Source organism: Mustela nigripes, chromosome 6 (assembly GCF_022355385.1).
Source record: "Mustela nigripes isolate SB6536 chromosome 6, MUSNIG.SB6536, whole genome shotgun sequence".
Lineage (NCBI taxonomy): Eukaryota > Metazoa > Chordata > Mammalia > Carnivora > Mustelidae > Mustela > Mustela nigripes.
Window position 1 is genome coordinate 58764631 of NC_081562.1, and position 26913 is coordinate 58791543.

General features: G+C 41.3%; 1 protein-coding gene across 1 annotated transcript in view; it reads left to right on the forward strand.

Annotated features, from left to right (window-relative positions):
* The window catches only part of DERA (deoxyribose-phosphate aldolase), a 114489-nt gene that overhangs the window by 24598 nt on the left and 62978 nt on the right, over positions 1-26913 (forward strand). Inside the window, exons 2-4 of the mRNA XM_059402671.1 lie at positions 22701-22798; positions 24162-24309; positions 25808-25903. Coding sequence (XP_059258654.1) covers positions 22701-22798; positions 24162-24309; positions 25808-25903 — 342 coding nt within the window. The remainder of the gene's footprint in view (positions 1-22700; positions 22799-24161; positions 24310-25807; positions 25904-26913) is intronic.

Consider the following 26913-nt stretch of genomic DNA (forward strand, 5'->3'; position numbering starts at 1 on the left):
ATCTGGCCAACTAGAGTAGTTTTAAGTAGATAGTGAAATTTAGATTAGCTATTGCTTCTACCTAAGTATTTAGATGGCTTGAAGAACTTTTAAATTTACCTTTAGAATACTTAAGGCACTAGTATTATACTTTCCAGGTTTAAAACTTTCAATGTCTTCCATTTGTCTATTGTGTTAAATTCAATCTAATGTTAATCTTCCAGTCTTCACCTTTCATGATATGTTTCTAGCCTGGCATTCAGCCTTTGTTCTGTCTCTATGTTAAAAAAAAATTTTTTTTATTATTCCTGAACTAAATTTGAGTTATTTCCCCTCAATGTTTTGCTTAGAATGCTGCTCTTGCCTTCTCAGACACCATCTCTACCTTAGAGAATGCATGTAAGGTTTCTAAGTTACACTTGTTCGGAATATCCCTTCAGGATATCCCCATTTTATTTATGTCTTCATTTGACATTATAATTTGATATCAAAAGCAAAAGAGCCTACCCATTTGGTTTACCTTTTTACCTTAACCATTTAATTAATTTATTTATTTTAAAGTTTTATTTATTTAAGTAATCTCTACAGCTAACGTGGGGCTCGAACTCACAACCCAGAGATCAAGAGTTTCATGTTCTTCTGACCAAGACAGCCGGGTGCCCTTCTTTTAACCATTTGATTTGATTTGATTTGATTATTTTTTTAAAAAAAATTTTATTTATTTATTTGACAGAGAGAGAGATCACAAGTAGGCAGAGAGGCAGGCAGAGAGAGAGGGAGAAGCAGGCTCCCTGCTGAACAGAGAGCCCAATGCGGGGCTTGATCCCAGGACCCCGAGATCGTGACCTGAGCTGAAGGCAGAGGCTTAACCCACTGAGCCACCCAGGCACCCCTCTTTTAACCATTTTAAATTAAGCTTTAATTTTTCCCTTCCACATTTTTATTTATTTTTTATTTTTTTATTTTTAAAGATTTTATCTATTTGCCAGAGAGAGAGAGAGAGATCACAAGTAGGCAGAGAGAGAGAGGGGAGGAAGCAGGCTCCCCGTGGAGTGGAGAGCCCGACACGGGGCTTGATCCCAGGACCCTGGGATTACGACCTGAGCCAAAGGCAGAGGCTTTAACCCACTGAGCCACCCAGGCGCCCCATCCCTTCCACGTTTTTAAAGAAGTTAAGTGTTCATTATACGGAACTGGGAGAATTTTGGCTACGGTTTTTCCCTTTTTCCATTCTACCATATATACCAACTGCTCAAATAAATTAATACTGGTATGGTATTTCAAGTCTGGAGTGTCTTGTGTCTGAATTTCAGTGTTCTCCGTGACCTGGTACCACCTTACCTGGGTGACCATATATTTACTCTGACACTCTTTTGCCATTATTAGTGTTCTGGGAACAGGCTATAACCATTCCTGTATTGTCCTTCAAACTATACTCAGTAGTTGAAATGTCTTCCTTCTCCTTGACCTGTGGTTAATTTCTACTAATCTCTCAGGGCAGGTTGGCTTGTTGAAACCTCTGGCCAGCCTAGAGTTCTTGTAATGACAGAGTTGGAGCTAGCACCCAGTCTCTTGCCTTGTTCGGCACTGCCATGCCCTCTATAATGTCATGCTTGCTGTTCAATTGATTGCATGATGCCTGTGGTTAAAGCAATCAGAGAAGAACTACATTGTTAAATTAGCTAAACTGGGAGAAGACCTTGAAGGACACCTATTGAGTGCCTGGCATGGGATTGGTGCATCATTAACAGTTGTCCATAGTTTTCCAATTCCAAGTTCAATCATGATGCAATCCCAGAGCCAGAATGTGGACTTCCTTTTTTCCAGGGTAGTGCTGTGTACCCAGAGCTGACACCCCCAGGAGCCTGTGAATCTCCGATTGGTTGCTAGTCCAGCATTAGGCCCCAGCAGATAGCTGATGGGTTTGGGTTATTACCACTGTACTGTTGAAGTTTTACTGTAACTCACTTGGAACTATAGTAAATTAAAAAAGAAACAGGTGGGAAACTATTGGACAGTTTAACTGTCTCTTTCTTTCACTTCTTGATTCAAGCCAGGAGTACATTTCTGAAACAGCTTTGATATGTGAATTGCTGAGGAAAACTATATAGTGTTCCAACCTGGCAGGTTAAGAGTTCTTTGAAATAGTTAATGAAATGCTTCATACTGGGAACCTAGTAGAAATACTTAGTTTCTGAAAAACCTTTTGATAATGCTTCCCTTAAGAGTTTAAGAAAAATGCCAACAGAGTAAAAAGTAGCTTTTTTTCATAGATTTGAACATATTTAAACAATAGTTTAAAAAAAAAATGCCCGTGAAAAGCTGTTCATTCCCTGGAGAGGTCCGTCATTGGTTGACGCCAGTTTTATTACAGTGCCTGATATTTTCAGTGCTAATAGAACTCTTTGGAAGATAGTTTAGAAAAACAGTGGATGGATATCAAGTTTTGAAAAGCTAAAAAAATACACAAACCTTGTAAATAAATTAGGCTGAATTTAAAAACATGTGTGTCCACCACATCTAGAGTTTCATTAGTGTTTGAAATTTAATTGAAGTATGTCTTAGCCTGTCTAGGCTGCTGTAAGAGAAATACCATAGACTGAGTGGCTTATAAGCAACAGAAATTTACTTCTCACAGTTCTGTAGGCTGGCGAGTCCAAGATCAAGGTGCCAGCAGATCTGTCTTCTGATGAGGACTGACTTCCTTGTCTATGGCTGCCTTTTCTCTAAAACCCCACATGGCAAAGAGCCAAGGGATCTCTCTGGGGCCTCTTTAATAGGAGCACTAATCCCATTCTAAGGGCTTCATTCTCATGACTAATCAATTCCCAAGAGTCCTACCTTCAAATACTGTTATACTGGGGATTAGGTTTCAACATATGAATTTTTTTGTAGGGGTGTGTGTGTGTGTGTGTGTGTGTGTGTCAGGGGAAATGCATAAACATGCATTCATACTGTGTGTGTGTGTGTGTGTATATATATATATATATATATATATATATATAGTGAGGTGTACTAATCTAAATGTATAGATTCCTGTACAAACAGTTTCAGTGTAATTTGATGTATACATTTCTGTTAATGGAGGGTTAAATATTTACATTTTAAAGTTTGGGCAAAAAGGGGTGCCTGGGTGGCTCTGTCGATTAAGCGTCTCCCTTCGGCTCAGGTTGTAATCCTGGAGTCCCGGGATGGAGCCTTGTATCAGGCTCCCGGCTCAGCGGGGAGCCTGCTTCTCCCTCTGCCTCTCACCTGCTCATGGTCTCTCTCTCTCGTTCTTGCTCTCTCTCAAATAAATAAATAAATAAAATCCTTAAAAAAAAAAAAAAGTTTGGGCGCCTGGGTGGCTCAGTGGGTTAAGCCACTGCCTTCGGCTCGGGTCATGATCTCAGGGTCCTGGGATCGAGTCCCGCATCGGGCTCTCTGCTCAGCGGGGAGCCTGCTGCCTCCTCTCTCTCTGCCTTTCTCTCTGCCTACTTGTGATCTCTCTCTGTCGAATGAATAAATAAAATCTTAAAAAAAAAAAAAAGTTTGGGGGAAAAATAACTCTTAGTTTGCCATTTTATACTTGTGACACTGTTTGTTACTGGCAACTTTTCATATTGGTTTTTGTATGTTATGTATTACTGTGAAAAGAGTGGCCCCCAAACTTTGCAACCTGAAGCAATAACCATGTATTACCTAAAACATAACCATGTAACCTAAAACAATAACCACGTATTACCTCACAGTTTGAGGGATCGAACTTGGGCGTGGTTTAGCTGTGTGGTTCTGGTGGGGTCTCTCACAAGGGTGTAGTCAAGTGACCAAGTGACCAGCCCAAGGCCATAGTTATCTGAAGGTTGCCTGGAGCTGGAGCTCCGCTTTCAAAGTGGCTCCCTCCTGTGGTTGGTAAGTTAGTGCTGGTGACTGGTTAGAGCCTTCTACTCTTCATTATGTGGCCCTCAGGCTAGAGGTACCAGAGTGTCCTTGTGACGTGGCACCTGGCTTCTCCCAAAGAGAGTGATACAGAACAGAAGGCAAGAGCCACACCATGTCTTTTATTAACAAATGTTGGAAGTCACACATTGGTATTTCCCAAGTATCTTAACAATTTTTTTTTAAAGATTTTATTTATTTATTTGACAGACAGAGAGAAATCACAAGTAAACGGAGAGGCAGGCAGAGAGAGAGAGAGAGAGAGAGGGAAGCAGGTTCCCTGCTGAGCAGAGAGCCCGATGCGAGACTCGATCCCAGGACCCTAAGATCATGACCTGAGCCGAAGGCAGCGGCTTAACCCACTGAGCCACCCAGGTGCCCCGGTATTTCCCGAGTATCTTAATGGTCACCTAGGTCAGTCCTCTTCATTGTGGAAGGAGCATGAATACAGGAGAGAAGGGTCACTGCAGGCAGTTTTGGAGACTCTCACAGTTTCCCTTAGTCATTATGTTATTCATTTTAGCTTGTCTTTGTTTACCATTTCCTTTAGTTACTAAAAATTTCAAGCATTCTGAAAAGCAGAAAAACTCATGGAAAATCACCAATAGAAACCAGTCACCTAGACATAGTTAGTGGTTTTCAGTTTGCTTTGGCGATTCTTTTCTGAGATATTTTAAATTAAAATTATAGACGTTGTGACATTTCATTTATAAATACTTGTTTGTGTCTTTAGGGAGTAAAGATATTTTCTTACACTATCATTGTCACAATAACCAAATCTGAAATAATTCCCTGATATTATCTAATACCAAGTCTTTATTTACATTTCTTCACTTGTCCCCAAAGTGTATTTTGTACCTGGTTTGTTCAAGCCAGAATCTAAGTAAAGACTATACATTATATTCAATTGTTGTATTTGTCTCCCTTCATTGGGAATAACACTCATTTCTTTCACTGCCATCATTTGATGATTAAGAGTTATCTAACCTAATTAGGAGTTAGGAGCCCCAACTTTAGGATTTATCTGATTATTGCCTCATGAGTCATTTAACTCATTTTTTTTCTCTTCTTCTGTATTTCCTTTAATTTGGAAGTCGTATCTTAGTTTGGGTTCTCTAGAATCAGTACATATATGAATAGAGAGACAAATACAGATGAAGAGAGTTAATATAAGGAATTAGCTTACATGATGATGGAGTCTGAGAAGTCCAAGCTCTGCTGTTGGTGAACTAGAGGCTTGGGAGAGCCAATGCTGCAGTTCTAGTCCAAGTAATGAAGGACAGAGAGCCAGGGGATGGTATCAGTTCTAGTTCTAGTGCAAAGGTCTAAGATACAGGTGAGCAGATGGTGTAAGGTCCAGTCTGAGTCTGAGAGCCTGGGAACCAGAAGAGCCAGTGGTTTAAGTTCTGGTCCAAGTCCAAGTCTGAAGGCAAGAGAAGACCAGTGTCCCAGCTCAAAGACAGTGAGGCAGAAAGAATGCTTTCTTACTCAGCCTTTTATTCTATTCAGGCCTTCAGCAGTTTGGATGATGCCCAGCCACTTTGGGGAAGACAACCTCCTTTACTCAATCTACCGATTCAAGTGTCGATCCTGTCCAGAAACACTCTTGTAAGAGACACATGGAAATTATGTTTAAACAAATGCCTGGGCATCCTGTGGCCCAAAGTTGACATATAAAATTAGCTATCACGTTCTTAAAACCTGATTAGATTCAGATTAAACAGTTTTGGTAAGCATACTTCATAAGTGATGCTGTGTATTTTATATCATAAGGGTCATATTGAGTGTCTGGTTATCCCCCTATTTGTAATATTAAGTTTGATAATTTGTTTAAGGAGATTATAGCTGCATCTGCCAATCGTGTAATTCCAGTTTACACCCCCTATTTTAAAGATTTTATTTATTTATTTGAGAGAGAGAGAGAGAGAGAGAGAGAGCAAGCGAGAATGCACCAGCAGGGGGAGCAGCAGAGGGAAAGGGAGAAGCAGGCTGCTCACTGAGCAGGAAGCTGGATGCTGGGCTTAGTCCCAGGACCCTGAGATCATGACTTGAGCCAAAGGCAGACACTTAAATGACTGAACTACCCAGGCACCCCTTCACTTTACCCCTTTTGACCTGCAAGTAATGTATGTGGTCATACTTCCATACCATGTGAATATCTGGGTCCCCACAAACGTTTCACTCAGGATCTTTTGCATCTGGGTCTCTGGGATTAATTTCCCCTGCAGCATTGATTTGGGCTGCCCTTGGCTCGTTTTAACCAATAGAATGCAGCAGAAATGAGGCTTCAGTAGCTGTTTGTATGATTTCAGGAGCCCTGAGCTGCCTTGTAAGAGGTTCAGCTACCCTGTTGGGGAGGGCACTTGGAAAAGGAAAAGTCCTGGTCCTACGTAGAGATTTACTGTCCCAGCAGATGCTGCCTGTATCAATTATTTCATTAAGTGTGGCAAAAGAATGTAGTTTATTTTAATTTGATTCTTTGTGTTAAGTCCCACATTTTTCTTCTCCCTTCCTCTCAGATGCCAGTACTGTTCCACAGTCTTTGCTGTTTTTGAATCCTTCTTCCCTGTCCCCAGAGGTCTCTTCCTTCTGAGGTTTCTCAACAGATAGTAGCTGTGTGATGAATCTTGGTTAAGTGAATGGTTGTAGTTCTTTTGTTCTGTTGTATCAAGGCTTCCTCAAACTGTCAGTCCCCTTTCTCTATAATCTATGTGGGTTTTTAAAAAAGATTTATTTATTTGAGAGAGAAAGATAGAATACAGCAGGGAGGGCAGGAGGAAGAGGGAGAGAGAATTGTATACAGACACTACGCTGAGTGCAGAGCTCAGCACAGGGCTCGATCTCACAATCCTGAGACCACGACCTGAGCTGAAATCCAGAGTTGGTTGCTCATCTGGCTTGCCACCCAGGTGCCCCTATAATCTATATGTTTTTATCATTGGTTCCTCAAATGTTTATAGATGATTTTTTGCATGTCATTTATGTGCAATGAGGGAGAGCCGGACTTGGGGAGGTAGAAATTTGTATACTAATGAAATGGTCTGAGTCTCTTAGCTTTGAGGAAGCTCCTCGTGTTGGCAACATCAGAATAGTTCAACAAACAGTGCAAGGTAACCACTAGATTATGGGCTGGTGCGTAATACATAGTAAACACCTAAATATTTGGCGACTGATTTGGGTAAGAATTGAAACTGTGTATTATCTATTAAGCTTCCAGTGGAGCCCAGAGGAAGGTTGTATGTTTGAAAGGCTTGGGTAAGTTGCTCAGGGTGACATAGAGTAGGAGTTTTGATAGGGGTGACCTCGCGGGCAAACTAGAATACTATGGACATGAAAAGAAGAGTTAAAATACTTAAAATGATATCAAAAATATTTATTTATTGACTGACAAATTGTTTTTATATTTGTAGTGACCTATTCAAGAGAAAATAGTTTTATTCAAAAACTTAAAAAACCTACTTCATTCTAAAAATACAGTCATGTGCATCAAAGCCAAAATAATGTATTTGTCTTAATTTATCTCAACACATAAAACAACATAAGTTGAGTCATTGCTTTCCTTTAACCAGTTTCTGAGCTGTTATCAATCTGTTATGTCATTGGTATCTTTTTGAAGAACATTGAAAAAATTCTTTAAATAATTAAAATGTTTGTCAATTTTTTTAAAGTTGCATTTTATGTTTTTTAAATTTGAAATTCTTTTTTTTAAAAAAGATTTTATTTATTTATTAGACAGAGATCACAAGTAGGCAGAGAGGCAGGCAGAGAGAGAGGGGAGGAAGCAGGCTCCCTGCTGAGCAGAGAGCCCGATGCGGGGCTTGATCCCAAGACCTGGGATCATGACCTGAGCTGAGGGCAGAGGCTTTAACCCACTGAGCCACCCAGGCACCCCTGAATTTGAAATTCTTGACACTTTCAATTAATTCTTCTCTATAGAACATAATATTTCTAATTGAGAAAATATTTTCTCTATGGATGCTGTGGTATCCTGTAAGCTTTGACCTAATTCTCTAAATAGAGGTTGTTCTTCGTTCTCGTTTTTTAAAAAATTGAAATGTATAAATATTTTGGCACAACTTGTTTCATAGCTAATGTATTTCTCCTCTATGCCAAGGCAAAATAATATGTATTTTTATAAGATGAAACTTGTCAAATAAAATGTCTCCATTTAAGGTTCTTTTGAATGTTTTGCGAAATCCAAATACTGTAAAATCTCAAGCCCTCTGAATTTCATTTCTTCCCAGTACAGAATATAAATGTATCCCATTTAAAATAGAAGTTGGTGGTACCTAGCCTCCAGAGATGGACCAGGTCTCTAGGACTGTCGTCCCTGACAGCATCAGGCTGCCCTTGACTCACTTTGACCAATAGGGAACAGCAGAGGTGAGGCTCTAACAGCTGTTTGTATAATTTTGGGAGCCCTGAGCTGCCTTGTAAGAGGTTCAGCTACCTTGTTGAAGAAGGTACCTGGAACTCAAGAGGTTCTGGTCCTCCACGGAGAAGGAAAAGGAGAAGGACACCTAGCGTCCCAGCAGAGCCCAGTCATTTAGCTGCTTTCTCCAAGGCATTGGGTATGAGAGTGAAGCCATATTGCATGTTCCAGCCTCCCGCAACCCACAGAATCAGGACAAACGATAAAGGGGTTGCTGATTTTAGCCAGGACATTCTGTGGTGATTGGTTGTACAGCAGTGGATCGTCAAAACAGATAAGTTGTGGTGTTCCAAAGTGCAATTTTAGAATTTTGAAACTAAGCCTTGTTACTGGTTGAAATGCCCTCATTTAATTTGTTGAAATCTTGTCTTTACTTCTGTGGGGATACATTTTAGTGTCTTCCTGTTTGCAGTGTTTACAAACAGTTGTCATCAGTAATTGTGGTTCATGAAGTTTCAAAAGCTGGAAGCCTTTGGTGTTTTATTTACATAACAGGTTTAAAAAAAAAAAAGATTTTCAACTGATTTTCAAAAACAATAAAGCCAACTTTAAAGGTCTGATTTACCAAATAGTTCAGGACTAGTTGTACATCTGCTTAGATTGACTGACAAAATGGTTCTTCCAAGAGTCGAGTCTTTCTAATACTCAACTGATCATGATCAGTAAAGAGATAGTACCTACTGCCAAGAAGAAGTATTTAATTTTAATTAGACATCAGCTTTCTCACCAAGATCAGGTAGTTCACTTATTCTGTGTGTATATATAAAATACTTAAAATTTGACAGCTACAGCTTGTACTTCATTACAATATGGAAGTTTATTTGGATGAAATGATAAATTATGTGTCTGTCACAACCATATCCAAGTATATTTCTGCTTCATAACTTTCTTAATAAGAAAATTGTTTTTATCATGATACTATCTTCCAACAAAATTCATATCCATGTTATCACTGCAAAATCAAGTAATTATATGTTTAACACCAACTTCTTTGAATTTACAGGGGCAGTCAAAATGATGTCAGATGTTCACCTCCAACAAAATAGACTTCTAAAAATTTTTTTTTATTTGATAAATTAGAGTTTTAAAATGAGCCAGTATTTGAGTTAATTTAACAGATTTTCTCTTTGAAGGACCTGTGCCTCTGATAGAAAAGTGGTAATCTTTAGTATACATATACTAGGAAATTTGGATGTAAAAATGAACTGTATTTAGAGGACAGATCTTCCTCGACTTAATGGTGGGGTCACGTCCTAATAAACCCATCATAAGTTGAACATATTGTAAGTCGAAAATGTAATTAGTACAGTAACCCACCAAACATCATAGCTTCGGCGAGTCTACCTTAAAAATGCTGAGAACACTTACCTTAGCAAGTGGGCAGGATTATCTAGCACAAAGCCTAGTTTATAGTAAAGTGTTGAGTAGCTCATATATTAAATATACATATATGTATATATAAAATATATTAAATACTGTACTGACGGTGAGAAACACAATGGTAGTTGTGGGTACAGGATGGTGGTCACTGGATCGGTGGTTCCCCACAGTGACCTCATGGCCGGCTGGGAGCTGTGACTGCTGCTGCCCAACATTATGAGGGAGGATCCCACTACATGTTACTAGCCTGGGAAAAGGTCAAAATTCCAAACTGGAATTCTGGTTTCTACTGAATGTGTATTGCTTTTATACCATTGTAAAATTGAAAAGTTGTCAAATGAATCATCATAAGTTGGGGACCATCCATGCTCATTTTATCTAACTGGAAAGTCATGCTTCAGAGCCTTCTGTAACCACATCTTCTGAGGCTGTGTTAAATTGCCATCTTTAAGTGCAGGCTTCTTAACTGCTAATTTTTGCAGTGTATAAAGATGCTTGTTAGCAGCTTTGGGTCTTGGAGTCAGTGATATCTCTGTAGAGCTATTTTGGCACGTGATAAATGTTGAAAAGCATTTTGTGCAAATTACAGATCATCAACTTTTCTGAGAAATGGAAATTCAGAATTTAATATTTCATTAAGCTCCCTTTTTTGGAGCTCATTGTTGCTAATGGATTTTTTTTTCCCCTTAAAATGAAAGGGTAACCCTATATAGGTTTAGATTTATAAGATATAAAAACGACAAAAGCATTGCTTTCAGTTGGTTCCCCTCTAGGAATCTAGATATTCCCCACATGTACTGCTTAGTGACCTTACCTACAGGTTCTCCCACTTCTCATGCCCTACCTGGTGGCGTGGTGTGTCTGTGTCTCTTGGGGGCTTGGGCCCAGGCCAGGGCACGACTGGCTGGGATATGACTTAAGATACACACTGCATACTGGTACCGCCACCAAGACTGGGAGGAGTCAGCCATCGCTAGCCACAAATATTGCAAGTACCCTCAAGGGTCAGTGAGTGGCCATCCATGCGAAGAGTTAGCTTTGCTATGTCTGGGAGATGGGGAAGAATTGTGTTTTCTCTTACTGAGTGAACCACATGTTCCAATGAAGTCTCTGTTCACTGCACTTTCCTCTTATACTATGACCGGAAAATGTGGTAGAAATGTCTGTGAAACCCAGCCTGACTTAAGTTTTTATTAAAAAATGAAATATAGAAGCAAATGCTAAACTGGATGGGACAGGAGAGGGCAAGTGGGGCACAACCTGGGCAAACCAGGGTGATGGGGGTCATCGTAGTGAGGACCAGAAGCTCAGCAGGTGGGACCAGACTGGGAAGAGTGGTCAATTTTACGGCAGTGGTCAGGGCCTGGAGGCAGAGGGATGGCCCTGATGCTTTGTCCCAGTCTGTGGACTCTTCCGCACAGAGACTTCCCTGAGCATATTTGTGGGTCCAGAGCAGAAGGGGCTCTTGCTTGAATTTTGTGCTCTGTGAACCTTGAAACTGCTTCTGGAATATCAGCTTTTCCCAGACTGCTTACTCTCCAGACCGGAGAATGAGCAGCTTCTATGTGTTTGAAGGCAGAGTACAAATGCTGCAGTCAGCGTCCTGATGAGGTTCTGACCGTCCTCCCCTCCCCACGACTATTGTTCTGGTTCAAGCTACCGCTTGCTGTTGCTTGAGCCGCCTAATTGGCTTCCCCTTAGCAGCCAGGGGGACTTTTTAAAATGTAAATCTAAATCAGAGCATTTCATTCCTCTGCACAGGGTTCTCTGAAGACTTCCTGTCTCACATCTGATGTCCTTTCCATGCTAAAAAAAAGTCCTTCTTGAGGGGCTTTCAAACCTTAAGGGCCCTGCCTCACAACAGGCCGTGTATTTTATTTTATTTTTTATTTTTATTTTTTAAAAATATATTTTTTTAATTTGACAGAGTGAGGGATTACAATTAGACAGAGAGGCAGACAGAGAGAGGGGGAAAGCAGGCTCCCCGCTGGGCAGGGAGCCCCGATATGGGACTCCATCCCAGGACCCTGAGATCATGACCTGAGCCGAAGGCAGAGGCTTAACCCACTGAGCAACCCAGGTGCCCTCCGTGTATTTTATATTGCAGCACCATACAGGCCTACGTATGTATAATTGAAACAAAATTTTTGTAAGTGACCCTTACTTGTATTGCATATAAGATGTCCTAATATATTCCATTTTATTGTTTCTTCTTCTTTTTGAAGAGTACTAGTTGCAGCTGACAAACTTGATTCCGTGACATGTCTATGGGTCATGAAACAGAGTTTGGAGAGCATTTTCCTGATTGGTCCTTGCCCTGCATCTCTGACTTGACTCTACCACGCCCAGTCCTGCTTGCTTACTGTCTTCCAGTTACACCTGTGTCCTTGCTTGGCCGCAAATATGACATGTTCACTCTTAGTTTAGGGCTTTTGCATTTGCTCTATTCTCTGCCTAGAACAAAGGTTGATGGTCTTATTGCTTGCTTTCTTATTTTTTAGAAGATTTTCTTTTACTTACTTGACAGAGAGGTAGAGCCAGAGAGCACAAGCGGAGTGAATGGCAGAGTGAGAGGGAGAAGCAGGCTTCCTGCTGAGCAGGGAGCCCGATGTGGGACATGATCCCAGGGCTCCACAATCATGACCTGAGCTGAAGGCAGACACTCAACCGTCTGAGCTACCCAGGCACCCCTCCTTATGTTTTGTTTTAAATATTTTATTTGTTTATTTGAGAGAGAGAGAGAGCACATGAGGGGGGGAGAAAGATGTGTATTGACCAAACTTTCTAGGAGCAAAGTCCCTAACCTTTCTTATATCTTAAGTGTAAGATACTGACTTTGGGTCGAAGACCCCCATAGATCCTGTGCACCTTGCACTTTGGACTGGAAGGAGGGTGTGATCTTAGGGAAAGTCTGGACCTTTGGCTCCATAGACTCCCTAACGATGGGGAAGGGCATTGCTGTGGGTAGGCCAGTCTGGGCTTATCTCTCCCATGTGTGATCTTTGTTTCAGCTAGGAATTATATAATAGTTTCTGTCTGGTGGCCTGGGGTGCTAATGTTTTAGTGATCTTTTCTATGGGAGCAATGATGGTGGCATTCTGAGGTTGTCATTTCTGCCTGGCATCATGCAGCTAAGTCAGGCTGGACTCATGAAAGGACTCCATGGCAGAGTTTGGTCATGACAGGTTTAGGGTGTGAAATGCCCCAGGGAAGTGTTGTACGATGCTGATGCTTGGACCACAGCGACAGCCATCTTGCTGGTCTACCTACTGTAGTCTCTTTCTACCTGTACTGCACATTGCTGCTTGGCAATGCCTCTCAATTCAAAAGAGTTAAGTATATTTTGTTTTTACTGCTCAATAAGGTAATGCATGCTCTTGGTAAAAATTTTCAGTGTTATGGAACTATATAAAGAAAGAAAGAAAGTAGAAATCTTATGTAATTCTAGCTCTGAAGAGAAACTCTTCTATCAATTTGGTATATATTCTATTATATTTTGCACCGGTACCAACAGATATATGTTTTATACTTGTATTTTTGTTTTTATAAACAGTTTTATTTTAGAAATTCACTGCTGTGCAGTCTACTTGTTTGTACTGAGTAAAGTATCATAATCAGTTTTCCATGACGGTACTTACTGATGTACCTCATTCTTTTAAATAGCTGGGTCATGTTCTGTATTATGGATCTGCTCTATTTGAAGCAATCATGGATCTTGGTGTCACTTACAACAATGCCACCATAAATACCTTTTCATATTTGCACTTGCATATTTGTGTAAGCATTTCTGTGGGACATATTCTGTATGCTGATTATTTTTAGAAAATATTTCTTTAATTCTGTTACAGCCCAGTTTGGAAATCTTCAGTGGCTCTGATCACTTACGGGATAAAGTTTAGACCAGTGTTGTCTAATAGAAATATAATGTGCAACACAAAGTAATTTAAGATCTCCTAGAGTGCACGTTATAAAAGATAAAAAGAAACAGGTGAAAATAATTTTATTAGCATTTTATTTAACCAACTATATCCCGGATATTATATTTTCAGTGTATAATCACTATCAAAACAAATTAGAGAGGGGTGCCTGGGAGGCCCAGTCAGTTGAACATTTGACTCTTGATCTCAACTCCGGCCTTGATCTCAGGGTTGTGAATTCAAGCTTTGCATTGGGTACCCTGCTGGGCTTTAGAAACCCCAAAATGAAAAAAACATAATTACACAGATATTTTGTTTTTTGTTTTTTGTACTAAATCTTTGAAATCTGTGGAGTACTTTACATTTAAAGCACGTCTCATATTGGACTCTTACACATTTCAGATGCTCAGATGGTAACGTGTGTCCAGCGGATATTGATGGATAGCACAGATCTAGACTCTTTTGCCTAATACTTCAGAATTTTAACAAATAAGCCACAGTGAATCAAATAGAGCCAACTTGCCTCTGCCTCTGATACTCCTGCTCCCCATAAACCTTCAGAGCTTCCTCTTTACTTTTCCTGAATCCTGCCCATCCTCTGGGAAGGTTTCTCAGCCATGGCACTGTTGACATTGGGGACCAGGTGAAGGCAGCGCCCTTGATTAGGAATGCCTGTGGTGCTCACTTGGGCCGTTGTTTGTGGCAAATTCAATAGATAGTTCCCCTACTGAGGCTCCTAACTTACGGGTAGGCTGTCTCTTGCAGTTCTTAGTGTGACCCTAGGACACACAGTTCAGCAAAAACCATCAGCGAACCCTGAGGATCAGGATGTCCTCCTCACAAGTCCTGGAGAGTGCTTGACATGCCCGAGGGCTGTGCTGTGAGGTTTCAGGTAGAAAGAGCCAGCGGGCCCACACATGCAAAGACCTGAGTATTTCTTAGGGTCTGAGAGTGGGATGTCTAAGGTTTGAGGGGTTAACTCTTTATTGGCTAATTTAAAGCAAAAGAGCAGGGGTTGGGGCATGTGAAGGGGAAGCAGGGTTGCTCAAGCAGGCAGTTCTTTCAGTTACCCAGGGCTTTCTGAAAGAGGAACCTTCATGCGTGGGGGCTTCTAGTTCCTTGTTGGTTGGTTTGTTAGTAGCTGTGTCATACCGCTGGCCATGTGCTTATTCAGGATGGATGTGCTTTGAAATGGATGCGTCAGCAATCCAAAGCTTAATGTCAGGCACTTAGACTGTTGAGAGACTGACCTGTACATTGCACGGTGTTTAGCTGCATCCGTGGCCTCTGCCCACCAGGTGCGGGTGGCCCTCTCCCACCGCCAGCTGCGTCAGCCAAAGACGTCTCTAGACCGAGAACCTCCGCCGGAGCGTCAGTCTCTCATCCCCACTTTATCTACTAAGAGTTTTTCTTTAGCCAACTGGATGAGCCTCCTCTGACCTTCCCTTTCTCTGAACTTGACTTACTGTCCAGCCAGTGTGGTAAGCGTATGTTCCGGGGAAAAAGCCATTTGTAGTCAAGTGTTTGAGAAATGCTGAATTAAAGACTATTCAAGAGATTTCTTTCCTGTGGGAATTTGTGATAGTCTCATGTACTCAATGCTCTATGCATCTCCGAGAGAAGCTCACCCATCTAGCATGTCCCAAGCTCACTGCTCTTTGTAGTAGAAACCTTTCATTTTTCTGGCTGGCCAGCAACGAACACACGTCCTCGTAGTGTTGGGTCATTCTATCTGTCCTACGTAGAACAGGTTGGAGGCGCTGCAGAGGAAGGAGTGGGCCTTCTCTATTCCCTGCCCCGCTTAGGCATGCATGGGTCAGGTGTCCGATGCTTTCCTCTGGAACAGGAGGTTCTGAATGAGCTGGGGTGGGTGGCAGTGGTGGTGTCTGCAGCGGGGCCGTGAAATCTTGGCCAGGCTGTTGCTGTTCCTTGCTGGCCTTGTTCTTCTAGCTCTGTCCCTGTCCTGTGGTCTTCACTTCCTGTCTGTTGCGTGAGCTTGTTCTTCCAATCTCTTCTCAGTTCTCTGAGCTTTTACAAACATCCTTCCCGTTTTGGTCCAATCACCGAAGTCGGTTTTCCTCATTTTTAACTGAATGATTCCTGACTGATGTGACCCGTGGAACCGGTTGGAAATGTTGGTTAGATGCATTGCTTTGTGTCCCCTTGTGTTGGCTCATATTTTCTATTATTCAGCTCTCCCCAGTCTGGGGCATTATTCCCAAGATTTGTCAGGACAGCAGCAACCTATGTCAGGCACTGTGTCTCCCATTGTGCCACACAGAGCCTGCCCGCCAGAAAGGCTAAATGCAGAGGTGGTAGGACTGCACATGCGCCCCTCCCTCCGCCAGATGGCTTGTGGCTCTCTAGCTGCATGACCGCAGCCACCACCTGCTGCTGAACCTTGGAGGCTGGGGACAGAAACAGGCAACCTGGGCACCGCAATGGACAGTATGCGGAAGCCAGAATAAGTGACGAGGTTCTCCTTCTAGGGCCTCGATCAATCCACAGACATTAGCAGATGATCGAGAAGGAGAATAATCGACAGAAATTGAATGGTAAAGAGCAGCGAGCAGTGATAGCTGGGAAAGGGCTCATGGCTCAAGGAGGGATGAAGGGTAAGAGAAAGGAGGGAGGCCTTAAAATCCCCATGTGATGCTGCTGGGGGAAGCCAGGTCCAAGAGCACACGTGTCTTCTAACGTGAACCCAGACTCTCTTCCGCTATGGTGATGTGTTCTGAGAGAATGTTGTACTCCGCGTAGCTGTGGGTACAAGACGTACTGGAAACGCCACCAGAGGGAAGAGGAGTGTAGGCAGAGAGTATTCAAGGTTGGCACCAAAGGAACAAGTGAGCAGACCCCGCTGGCCTTCAGCGCTGTGCCAGATTATCTGCGCTGAAGTATTTTAGAGGGCGTCGTAAACTCATTGCTCACTGGAACTTGGATTGGTATTCTTTTTCTTTTTTTAAATTTTTAAAATTTTTTGTTAACATATAGTGTATTATTAGCTCCAGGGGTACAGGTCTGTAAGTCGCCAGGTTTACCCACTTCATAGCACATACCTTCCCCAATGTCCATAACCCCACCACCTTTTCCCTACCCCCTCCCTCCGGCAACCCTCAGTTTGTTTTGTGAGATTAAGAGTCTCTTATATGTGCTTGCTTCAGCAGCATATATACTAAAATAAGAGTTTTTCATGCTTTGTCTCCTTCCCGATCCCACCTTGTTTCATTTATTCTTTTCCTGCCTCCCAACTCCCCCCCCCCCCCACCACATTGCCTCTCAACTTTCTCATATCAGGGAGATCACATGATAATTGTCTTTCTCTGATTGACTAATTTCGCTAAGCATAAAGTCTAGTTCCGTCGGTTTGGTATTCTAAATACTGGTTAGGGATGGCGAAGATATGTGGGATGGGAACTGGAGATCAGGGTCAGAGTAGCTGTGGGGACATGTCGGAGTAGGAAGGCTCTTTGAGCAGTGGCAATTGATGCTGTCTAGTTGTTGGTATCTTGGTTTCTAGACCATCTGTCTGGGTTGTAAGGATTAGGCTTTCACAATAGCATGTCAGAAGAGTTTGCTCGTGTCCACTGGGGGCATGGATGCCCTTGAGAGCTCACCCGGGGCTTACTGGGTGGTAGACTAGACTTGGCGAAGAAAACGAAGTCTTGTTTCTTTTCTTTTCTTTTTTTTTTTAAAGATTTTATTTATTTATTTGACAGAGATCACAAGGAGGCAGAGAGACAGGCAGAGAGAGAGGGAGAAGCAGGCTCCCCGCCGAGCAGAGAGCCCGATGCTGGGGCTCGATCCCAGGACCCCGGGATCATGACCCAAGCCGAAGGCTTTAACCCACTGAGCCACCCAGCTACCCCCGAAGTCTTGTTTCTACCAGTTAGTAAAGATGAAGCTTCAGGCATGGTCTCTGTCTGGTTATATCTTTGGTGGGAACTGGACAAGGCTGAGTCTCCTCATTTATAGAAGTTGAATATCTTTTGAGCCTGGAGGGATCAGGCATGCAGAAGCATCCAGTGCTCTTTTCTCTTGCCAAGCTAACCTTTTCCCAGGCTAAGACTGAAAGGCCAGACACGATCGGGTTGATATTTCACTGGTTTCAGTGTCTGAGGTAAAAAATAAATGTACTCTGATGCAGGGGGCTTATTGAACAACTGTTTCTATGCTGGGCACTTGCAACTATGGGAAGTTGTGGCTGGACATTGAAAATTAGAATTGAAAATAAGCAGAAAGAATGAAAAGAGAAAACATGGGAAATTTAATCTTTCTTTCCCCAAATTTGGGAGAAAAAAATTCTCTGATAATGTATCACAATTTATCTTTCTCTGTTAAGAACAAAGGTAAAATCAAAATACAAAATAAACCTTTCATGGAGTTATCGTTTGGTGTTACATGTTTTAGGAATATTGTGAGGAAGCACGAGAACATCCATGGAAACATCAGTGGATGTGATGGAAGGACCATGTGGTAGATTTGTAGGGAAAGTGCTTTGTCTCTACTGAGACATAGGAACAATAATAATAATAAAAAATTGTGAGAAGAGTATTTGAGAACAAATTTATAACTGACAGAAGAGCCCAAAAGCCATCTAAACGACATACTAAGAGACACAATAGGATATTTTTTCATTGGACAGTTTTGAGAAAAGAGTATTATTGCCTTCCAATTATGGCTTCATGTCTCTTTTCCCCAAAGGAACGTGTACTTGAAACCCTTCCTGGCCCCTGTAAGAGAAGATTCTATGGTACTGACGAGATTGTGTGTATTAGAATCACTTCTCCTGGAAAGGAGACACTAAAGGGTACTCGAATAAAATATTAAAAATTATGAAGGACATAACAAAGGCCAATCAGTCCTTTCTTTTCCCCAGATCCCATAATATGAGAACAAGGGATATTTGATGAAATTAAAGAGTAGCAAATTAAGTGCTAATAAAATGAGATAGTCACTTATATAATTCATTACCATGGGAGGTCACAGAGGCAAATTCTGTGGCTGGATTAAATATGGGGCCGGATAATTTTATGACCGCTAATGATATTTTTAACAGTGGAGGCTGATATTGCAAGAGAAGTAATCCTATTACATCCTCCAGGAGGTGGTTCACGGGGACCTCTGGCAAGTGGTGTCTGAGAAGTGTGAGAGCCAGCATCGTGGGTTCTAACCTTTGGTGGGGAATTGTACTAAAAATTAGTTTTTAAGGTGGATGGATGCCCTCAGGTTTTCCTCATGCTTGAGTTCCAGCTTCTCCTGTGGAGATCCATAAGTTCTTTAATCAGAAGCATTGGGGTGTGAAGTTCCATAATTCAAGGTGAATAAGTTCCAGAGATATAATATACAGCACCTTGAATATTGTTTTATGTTTTTTTAAAAGATCTTATTAGAGAGTGAGTGAAAGTGAGCCTGGGGAGGAGCAGAGGGAGAGGGACAAGCAGACTCCGAGCTGAGCGTGGAGCCTAACTCATGACCTTGAGATCATGACCTGAGCTGAAATCAAGAGTTGGACACTCAACCGACTGAGCCATCCAGGCCTCCCCAGTGTGACTGTTGTTAACAGTATTGTATGGTTGAAATCTGCTGAGAGAGTAGACTTTAAATGTTCTCCACCCACTCAAAAAAGGAGAAAAAAAAGTGGATAATGGGTAAAGTGGTAGATATGCTAATTAGCTTGATTGTGGTGATTATTTCATCCATACAGATGTATACCTTTTTTTTGAGAGAGAGAGCACAAGCAGGGGGAAGCAGAGGGAGAGGGAGAAGCAGACTTCCCGCTGAGCAAGGAGCCTTATGCAGGGCTTAGTCCCAGACCCTGGGATCCTGACCTGAGTAGGTCAGGACAGACAGATGCTTAACCAACTGAGCCACCCAGACCTCCCCTCAAGATGTATATCTTGAACATACACAGTTTGTCCGTTATACCCCAAGTAATACTAGGGTAACGGAAATAAACACAACAAAAATTTTTTTTTTAGAAAAAGCAGTTGGGAAGATATTACCCAGAATTTGATAATTTCTGGTCTTGAGGACCCATTTATTTTATTTATTGAATGGCACCCACAAGTGGGCACTTTGCTTAGAGTTTTAAAAATCTGTTGGGACTCTAAACATTTTGACCAATCAGTGCATTCGGAATAAGGGGACTACACTAAAGTCGACTATAAAGTTGAAATAAGTACAGCAAAGCAAAGGAATAGCTCAACCAGTATGATTCAGAAAAGTTTACAGAGAAGGTGGCATTTGAATTAAGTCTTAAAGGGTGGTGGGAGTTCACTCTATTGGCAGGATAACGAAGGGCAAAAGGAACAACCAGCATGCATAGATCCAGAGACAGAATGTGACATAATTGCCCATGAACTCCTGATAGATTAGAAAGCCTGCAGCACCAGCTTGGAGAGATAGAGAGGGAGAAGAGGGGTCCTATCAGGTCAAAGGGAGCAAGGTGGTGAGGTCTTGCGATTGCCAGAGATGTCTCTCCAGTAGCTGTGCTTCCTGTGGTGGGTGTGTGGGTGGGGAGTAGAGAGGAGGTGGGAGAGGGGCGTCCAGAAGGGGTCATGTGATGGATCAAGGATGGCCCCGCAGCATAGGCTTCCCTCTCTTGGCCACTGTCAACAGTTGCTTGGTGGTGAGTCTTATATTTCACACGACTCTGCCTCACTGATTTTTACTGTCTGTCTGAAATAATCTTTACAATAAACCTAATCACTCATATTAATAGTTTTTTTATAAAAGGGAAACAACAAAATCTTCCCTTTCTTTAAGAGAGGGGTTCTTATAGGTCTTATAAATTAGGCTGAGTCTGGTCTTATTTCTTTGGGCTTTACCTAGAACCCATCTTTGGATGGGGAAGAAGAGGCAGATATCGTTTGCTTGACCTTGGACTGTGATGTTCGCTCAGCAGATGAGCAGGAAACCATACAGTGTCTTGGAGGAGCAGATGTATTGAAATGTTAAAAATCTGTTTTATTGGCATGCCTGGGTGGCCCAGTGGGTTAAGCCGCTGCCTTCGGCTCAGGTCATGATCCCAGGGTCCTGGGATTGAGCCCTGTATCGGGCTTTCTGCTCAGCGGGGAGCCTGCTTCCTCCTCTCTCTCTCTGCCTGCCTCTCTGCCTACTTGTGATCTCTGTCAAATAAATAAAAATAAAATCTTTAAAAATAATCTGTTTTGTTAAATGATTTCGGCTAACAAAATAATTTAATTAGAAAAAAAAAACTCCCAGACTTTGCTCCTTATTCAATGATACTTAAATAAGTGTATCATTATTAATCACTCCAGACTCTGACTTGGAATTTCTACAGTATTAATATTGATAAGAAGAATCATTTGGAAATGAGAGAGAATGTCTTTGTAGAAACATGGTCTTATTTTTGTGGTGGATGCAAATACTGTATTATTATTGTGGTTGTTGTTATTGTTATTATTTGTGTTGTTCCATAGTGCAGTAGGCAGTCAGCAGTTTCCTGCCCATATTAGAGAGAAATGTATACGGTGGTCCCCTGTTATCTGTGGGGAATGTGTTCCAAGACCACCCCCAGGGGATGTCCGAGTCTTTGGACAGTGTTGGACCCTATATCCAAACTATGTTTTTTCCTATTCATGCACACTGATGATAAATTTTAATTCATAAATGGGGCACATAAGAGATTAACAACAGTAACTAATAATAAACTGGAACAGTTATAACAATATGGTATAATAAAAGTTACATGAATGTGATCTCTCTCTGAATACTTGATTGTATTTCCGTAACCCTTCTTGTGATGAGGCGTGATGATAAAATGCCTGTCTGAGGAGAGGAAATGAGGTGAATGATGTAGGCATTGTATGCAGCATAAGGCTGCTATTGACCTTCTGATACCTCAGAAGGAGGAGCATCCCTTGTTGGACTGCACCTGACCCCAGGTAACCGAAACCATGGAAAGCAACGTCGTGGATAACTAGGGCCTATTCCTCTTCCACAATAGTTCTTTAAGGCTTTTCTAAAAGGAAGGTGCTAGAGGGATATAAAAATGAATTTAGTTATAGGAGGTAAATGGCTAGGTGCTCAGTTTACTGTGAAGTCACCTATGTGGTAGAGCGTTGGGGAATAAAACTGAATTACGATGGAGATATACCCTGTGTTTGGTGTTAGTCACTCACAGTAAGATCATGACTCACAATATAGTGAGGACAGGAGACCATTCTACCATGACTCCTTGATGAACTAAATCCAAGTTGTGTAGTACAGCTGTATCCAGATGTTAGCTCTATCTGGGGAGCTGGCAGTGTTTTTCACAAAAGCTAAGGGTTGGGTTTAAAATAGAAACTACAGTTAACTCGGAGAGATGGAGGGTAGGATCAGGGTAGGGAAGAGCATTTCAAAACAGAAGCAATAGAGATATCTCCCAGAATTTTGAACACCTTGTTTTTTTTCCTTTCCCTTTTTTCTGACTTCTGTCAATGTTGTAACTTCTTTTTTTTTTTTTTTTCTTTTTCCCAAAAATTTTATTGGGGGAAAACTACAGAACATTTATAGTACATTGTTTACAGTCACAATTTGTAGTGAACTGATTCCCCAAAATATATTACAACTCAAGTTGAAATGTTGTAACTTCTAATACATTCTGAAAATGTCCCTTTTGAGGAAAGAATGGGCTACATCATACTCACTTCTAGTAGATATAAATCTTGTCAGTAAGGGGGATAGTGATCAAGGATTCCTTTAAGCCCCAGCATTAATTCACTTAAGTATTTATTAATCATTTGTTCTCCTGGACTGGACACTTACAAATAAGTCTTTGCTGTCAGAAGTGAGGCACGCAGCACATAACATTCTCCTAACATAACATAACATTTTCCTCCCGTTAGACATAGCTATGTCTGCTTCTGGTTCCCAGTGTACTACTCAGTTTTACATGTAGAGTGCCTTTCTGTGACTGGGTTTCTTACAACAAGGTTCTTTATTTGTAATTGTGCAAAAAAGAAGTATAAGCTTTAAAAAGAGCCTTGATGCAAAATGATGTAACTTTTCAAGGACCATGTATAGGTGAATATATTTATTAAGAAGTGTTTTTCTTTCCCCTTTAGACCTTAGCTGGATCTCCAAAGTACAGGTGAATCAACCCGCGGTTCTGAGGCGTGCAGAACAAATCCAGGCTCGCAGAACCGTGAAGAAGGAGTGGCAGGTAAGGTTGCTTCTTGAGCATTCTGCCCCTGTAGTGTACAATGCCTGGTCTCTTCCCTCAAGGCCACAATATTGAATTTCACTCAAGATGCATCTAAACTTAAAAGATTGCAGCTGTCCATGACTTATTTTAATAATTCATATATGATGATGATGGGTTGGAGAAAGATAACACATTTATCCAAACAGGTTAAAAATCTTATCACTCTTGAGTGGCAAAGCCGCAAATGAATTTGAGGCATCTTTATTCATGAGTGAATTAAATGGCACATTTCCTCAACACATTTATTCAGCTCCTTAGACATGCCTTCTTTGGTTGTCTTCTATTTTAATTTTTAAGCCGTAACATTGAAACCTGATGTGTCTGCTGTTGAGGCCCTTAGGCATAAACGTTGACCTTCTTTGACCATTGTGTTTACCTTACTATTAATTTTCATAAAGCATTTTCCAAAACTCAAAAAGTGATGTTTCATAGGGACTAGTGGTCAGCATACCCTTCAGTGTATACTGACCAATGATGAGATGTGCGTCATAGGACTAAGGAATTCAGAGTTCATGTCACAAGTGAAGCAAAATAGTGTGATTGAATCCTTTAGGAAGACATTTTACATTTTGCTCATCCTTGGGAATATTCCAATGGAAAGATAAAAGGAAATTCATTAGAATGAGTTAGGAAGTATGAGTATTATTTTAGAAATGGAATTGAATTAGAGTGAAAAACAACAACATCAAAGAAATTAGAGACTCCTTTTTAAATGTCTTATCCCAGATCCCAAGGCTGGAGGTAAAATATTAGACAAAAACCCTTTTCTTCCCAAGTTCTGTCATATGGTAGCTTTCAGGGGCTCCTAGTGGAGAAGATGGAGAGGTCTGGTGTGGGGAGGCTTAATCTATTAGGATTTCACTTTGGAATACCCATGGAAGGCAAAATAATTTTTTAAAGATTTTATTTATTTGAGAGAGAGAGAGAGAGTATGCATGTGCATGGGGGAGGGGCAGAGGGCAAGAGAGAATCTCGAGCAGAATCCCTCCTGAGCCAGAGCCCAGTTCAGGGCTCAGTCTCACAACCCTGAGATCATAACCTGAGCTGAAATCAAGAGTGGGATGCTTAATTGACTGAGCCACCCAGGCACCTGGGAAAAATAATTTTTAAGGCCTCTGTAATCCTCTTTTATTTTATTCTATGCAGTGTTCCTCTTGTTGGTCACTCTTGAGTAATGTTTATATCACATATGAGAAGGAAATGCCTTAGAACAGTATAGATGTCAGATTTTAGCACCCATGTTTGTTTAATGATTTCCTACTAAGTAACTGGGTTGGAGATGATTTTTTTTTTAATCTTGTTTTTACTTTTCTTAAACCAGGCTGCTTGGCTCCTGAAAGCTGTTACCTTTATAGATCTTACTACACTTGCAGGCGATGACACATCTTCCAACGTTCAAAGGCTCTGTTATAAAGCCAAGTATCCAATCCGGGAAGATCTCTTAAAAACTTTAAACATGCATGATAAAGGTAACATTGTTGTGTATAATCTGTCTCTGTTTACCTCTTTACAGTACTAATTACTAAATCTAAGAGGATTTAAGACAAGATTCAGCTGCTAAAATGATAACAGCAATAAAATCCACAGGAGAATTGTATACATAGGCAAATAATTGAGATTCTTCTCTGAAAAACAGCAGGGAGAGAATCTGAGTCTCATTTTTAGGTCAGTTCTTTCCATCCTGGATTAAAGTTGCTGGTAGAGAGTTTCTTTATTTTTCTTTCCAGTTCTTCAGTGTGGGAAATTTTCTGTCTAGTGACTCTAAAATACTGATTCTCATTCCCTAGCCACACGTGCAAAAGCCAGTCTCATTACTTAATAATCACATCTCATACATAAAGTATTTTCTGTGAGTAAATGAAATACTTTTGAGAATAAAATGCAAATGGGGAATATTGCATGCTCGTATATTAGGTTAGATCTTTTGAAAAAAAAGTTATATTCACTCTCTTAGTATACATGAAAGAAAGGACTTTCTAAAGTTGCCATAAGTTTAGAATCTTAACATCTTAGGAATGGAGGTTGAATGGATCAACCTTTGAGAGTTTATCCCCTTTTTCTAAATGAGGAAACCAAGGTCTGGAAGGCTAAAGGGTATTTCCAAGACCATGTGCCATAGTACTCACTGGGCTGATTTTAGGAGCCATGTCTTTTGGTGGAGGGATGCTTCGTGATTCCAAAGTGCTTATTGGTAATGAATTTGCAACTGGAAATGTGGCATCGGCCCAATGCAGGTATTTTATCCCAAATAATTTGAAGATAATTTATAGACCTAAACAACTCCACAGCTTTTGGAAAATATGTGTCTTTGGGGTTGACAATAAAAACACCACCTACGTATAGGCATTGTTATACAAAATTGAAGTAACAACTTTGGAGGAGAGGCTGGGGAAGAATGGGGCAACTGTGTAGGAGTCTATGTTCTTGCTTTGTTTTATAGTGGCTGTTCGATTTTTATTTGATTTCTTTAAATTTAAGAGCTTATTCCTCTGAATGAGGGCTCCAGATCCAGATTTGTATTATTTCCTGCAAGAGAGGGAAGAGGATTAGTTAAATATCATTTTGCTATACTACCCTGTCAGGTTCTCATCCACTTTCTTCATCCCCTGTCTGTTAGCTGTACAAATCTGGATTATGTGACCTACATGAAATAAAATATTCTCATTGAGTCAAGCCCATTATGTTGACTGCTTAGGAGTCTTTAAAAAGTGGCATTATGTTGACCCCAAAGACCGGTGCATCACAATTATTTTATTGCGTGACTTGAACAAGGAGCAAATGATCCCTGTTGTCAAGGACTGGAAAGGAGTGTGGGGAGTCAAAACTTTTTCATTCGGTGCAGTGTCTAAGGGGAGTTATTTCTCCTCTCATTTTGAGTTCTGCCAGGGTGTGGTGTAAATCATGAAGAGCCTCTTGTGCAAGTTGAACTTCCCATGAAGCAGGCTGTTATGATCTCTTTTTTCCCAGGCCTCACGACCGCGGCCGTTTGTGTTTATCCCGCGAGGGTGTGTGATGCGGTTAAAGCGCTGAAGGCCGCAGGCTGTACCATCCCGGTGGCTTCAGGTAAGATTATTGTGGCTTTTGCAGCCTGTTTCCAGTTTTCAACTCAGACACCTGAGGGTTTTGTATACCGTTTTATATGAGGATTTTAATTAGCTTTATATATTTAATGATTTCTATTTACTCATTCTCTCCATATCTACTTGCCTCCTAAATAGCAGACCACATTCATTCCCCAGAATACAGAACCGTGTCCTTGCCCTTATGGAAACTTGGTTGTTTAGGAGGAATAAGTAAGTTTAAAATGTCATAATGCAGGATATGTAGTAGTATATATATGTAAAAGATGATAATAAAGACACACAGAAGGTACAGTTGTAACTCGGAGTGGAGAGTGATTTATTTTGCGGAAGTTGGTGATGCTCAGAGAGTAACGGTATTCACAGGGGAGATGATACTGTGTTGGGGAGGTCTTAGAGGGGGAAGGGAGTTGGCGGTATTGCTGAGACAGGGAATAACCTTTTAAACAGAGGAACTAACCTATGGGAAGGCACAGAAGCATGTTCAGGGAACCGAACCACAAGTGGTTTGTCATTGTCAGATCTAAATCGGGATGAAGTTGGGGCGGGGGGTGCCCTGGGAGTTGAAGCTAGAGATGGTAGATCTGGGCCAGATCACATAGGGGAAAATGGCCCAGTGAGGGCATTCAGGGTCTATGCTGGTGTTGGGGAACATACTGCAAGGTTTTCGGCAGAGACATGTCATGATATTGTGTCATGATATTGTGTCATGATATTGTGAGGTGGGGGGTGGTTGTGGGTCTAGTATGGTGGGGTGACGGGGAGTTAGGGAGACTTATGTGAGAGGTGAGGGGTGCACCCTAAAACCTGGGAGTTTAGTAAAGACAAGAGGGTATGTTCAGGAGTGATTCACTTGAGATAGACTCAGGAGGACTGGATTAGGCATGAAAGAAAGAAGAGTATTTAAAGCTTCTGTATAAGTGAGGGTGTAGAGTGTGTGTGAGTATGAGTGAGTGTGTGTGTGTGTATGTGTGTGTGTGTGTGGAGGGATAG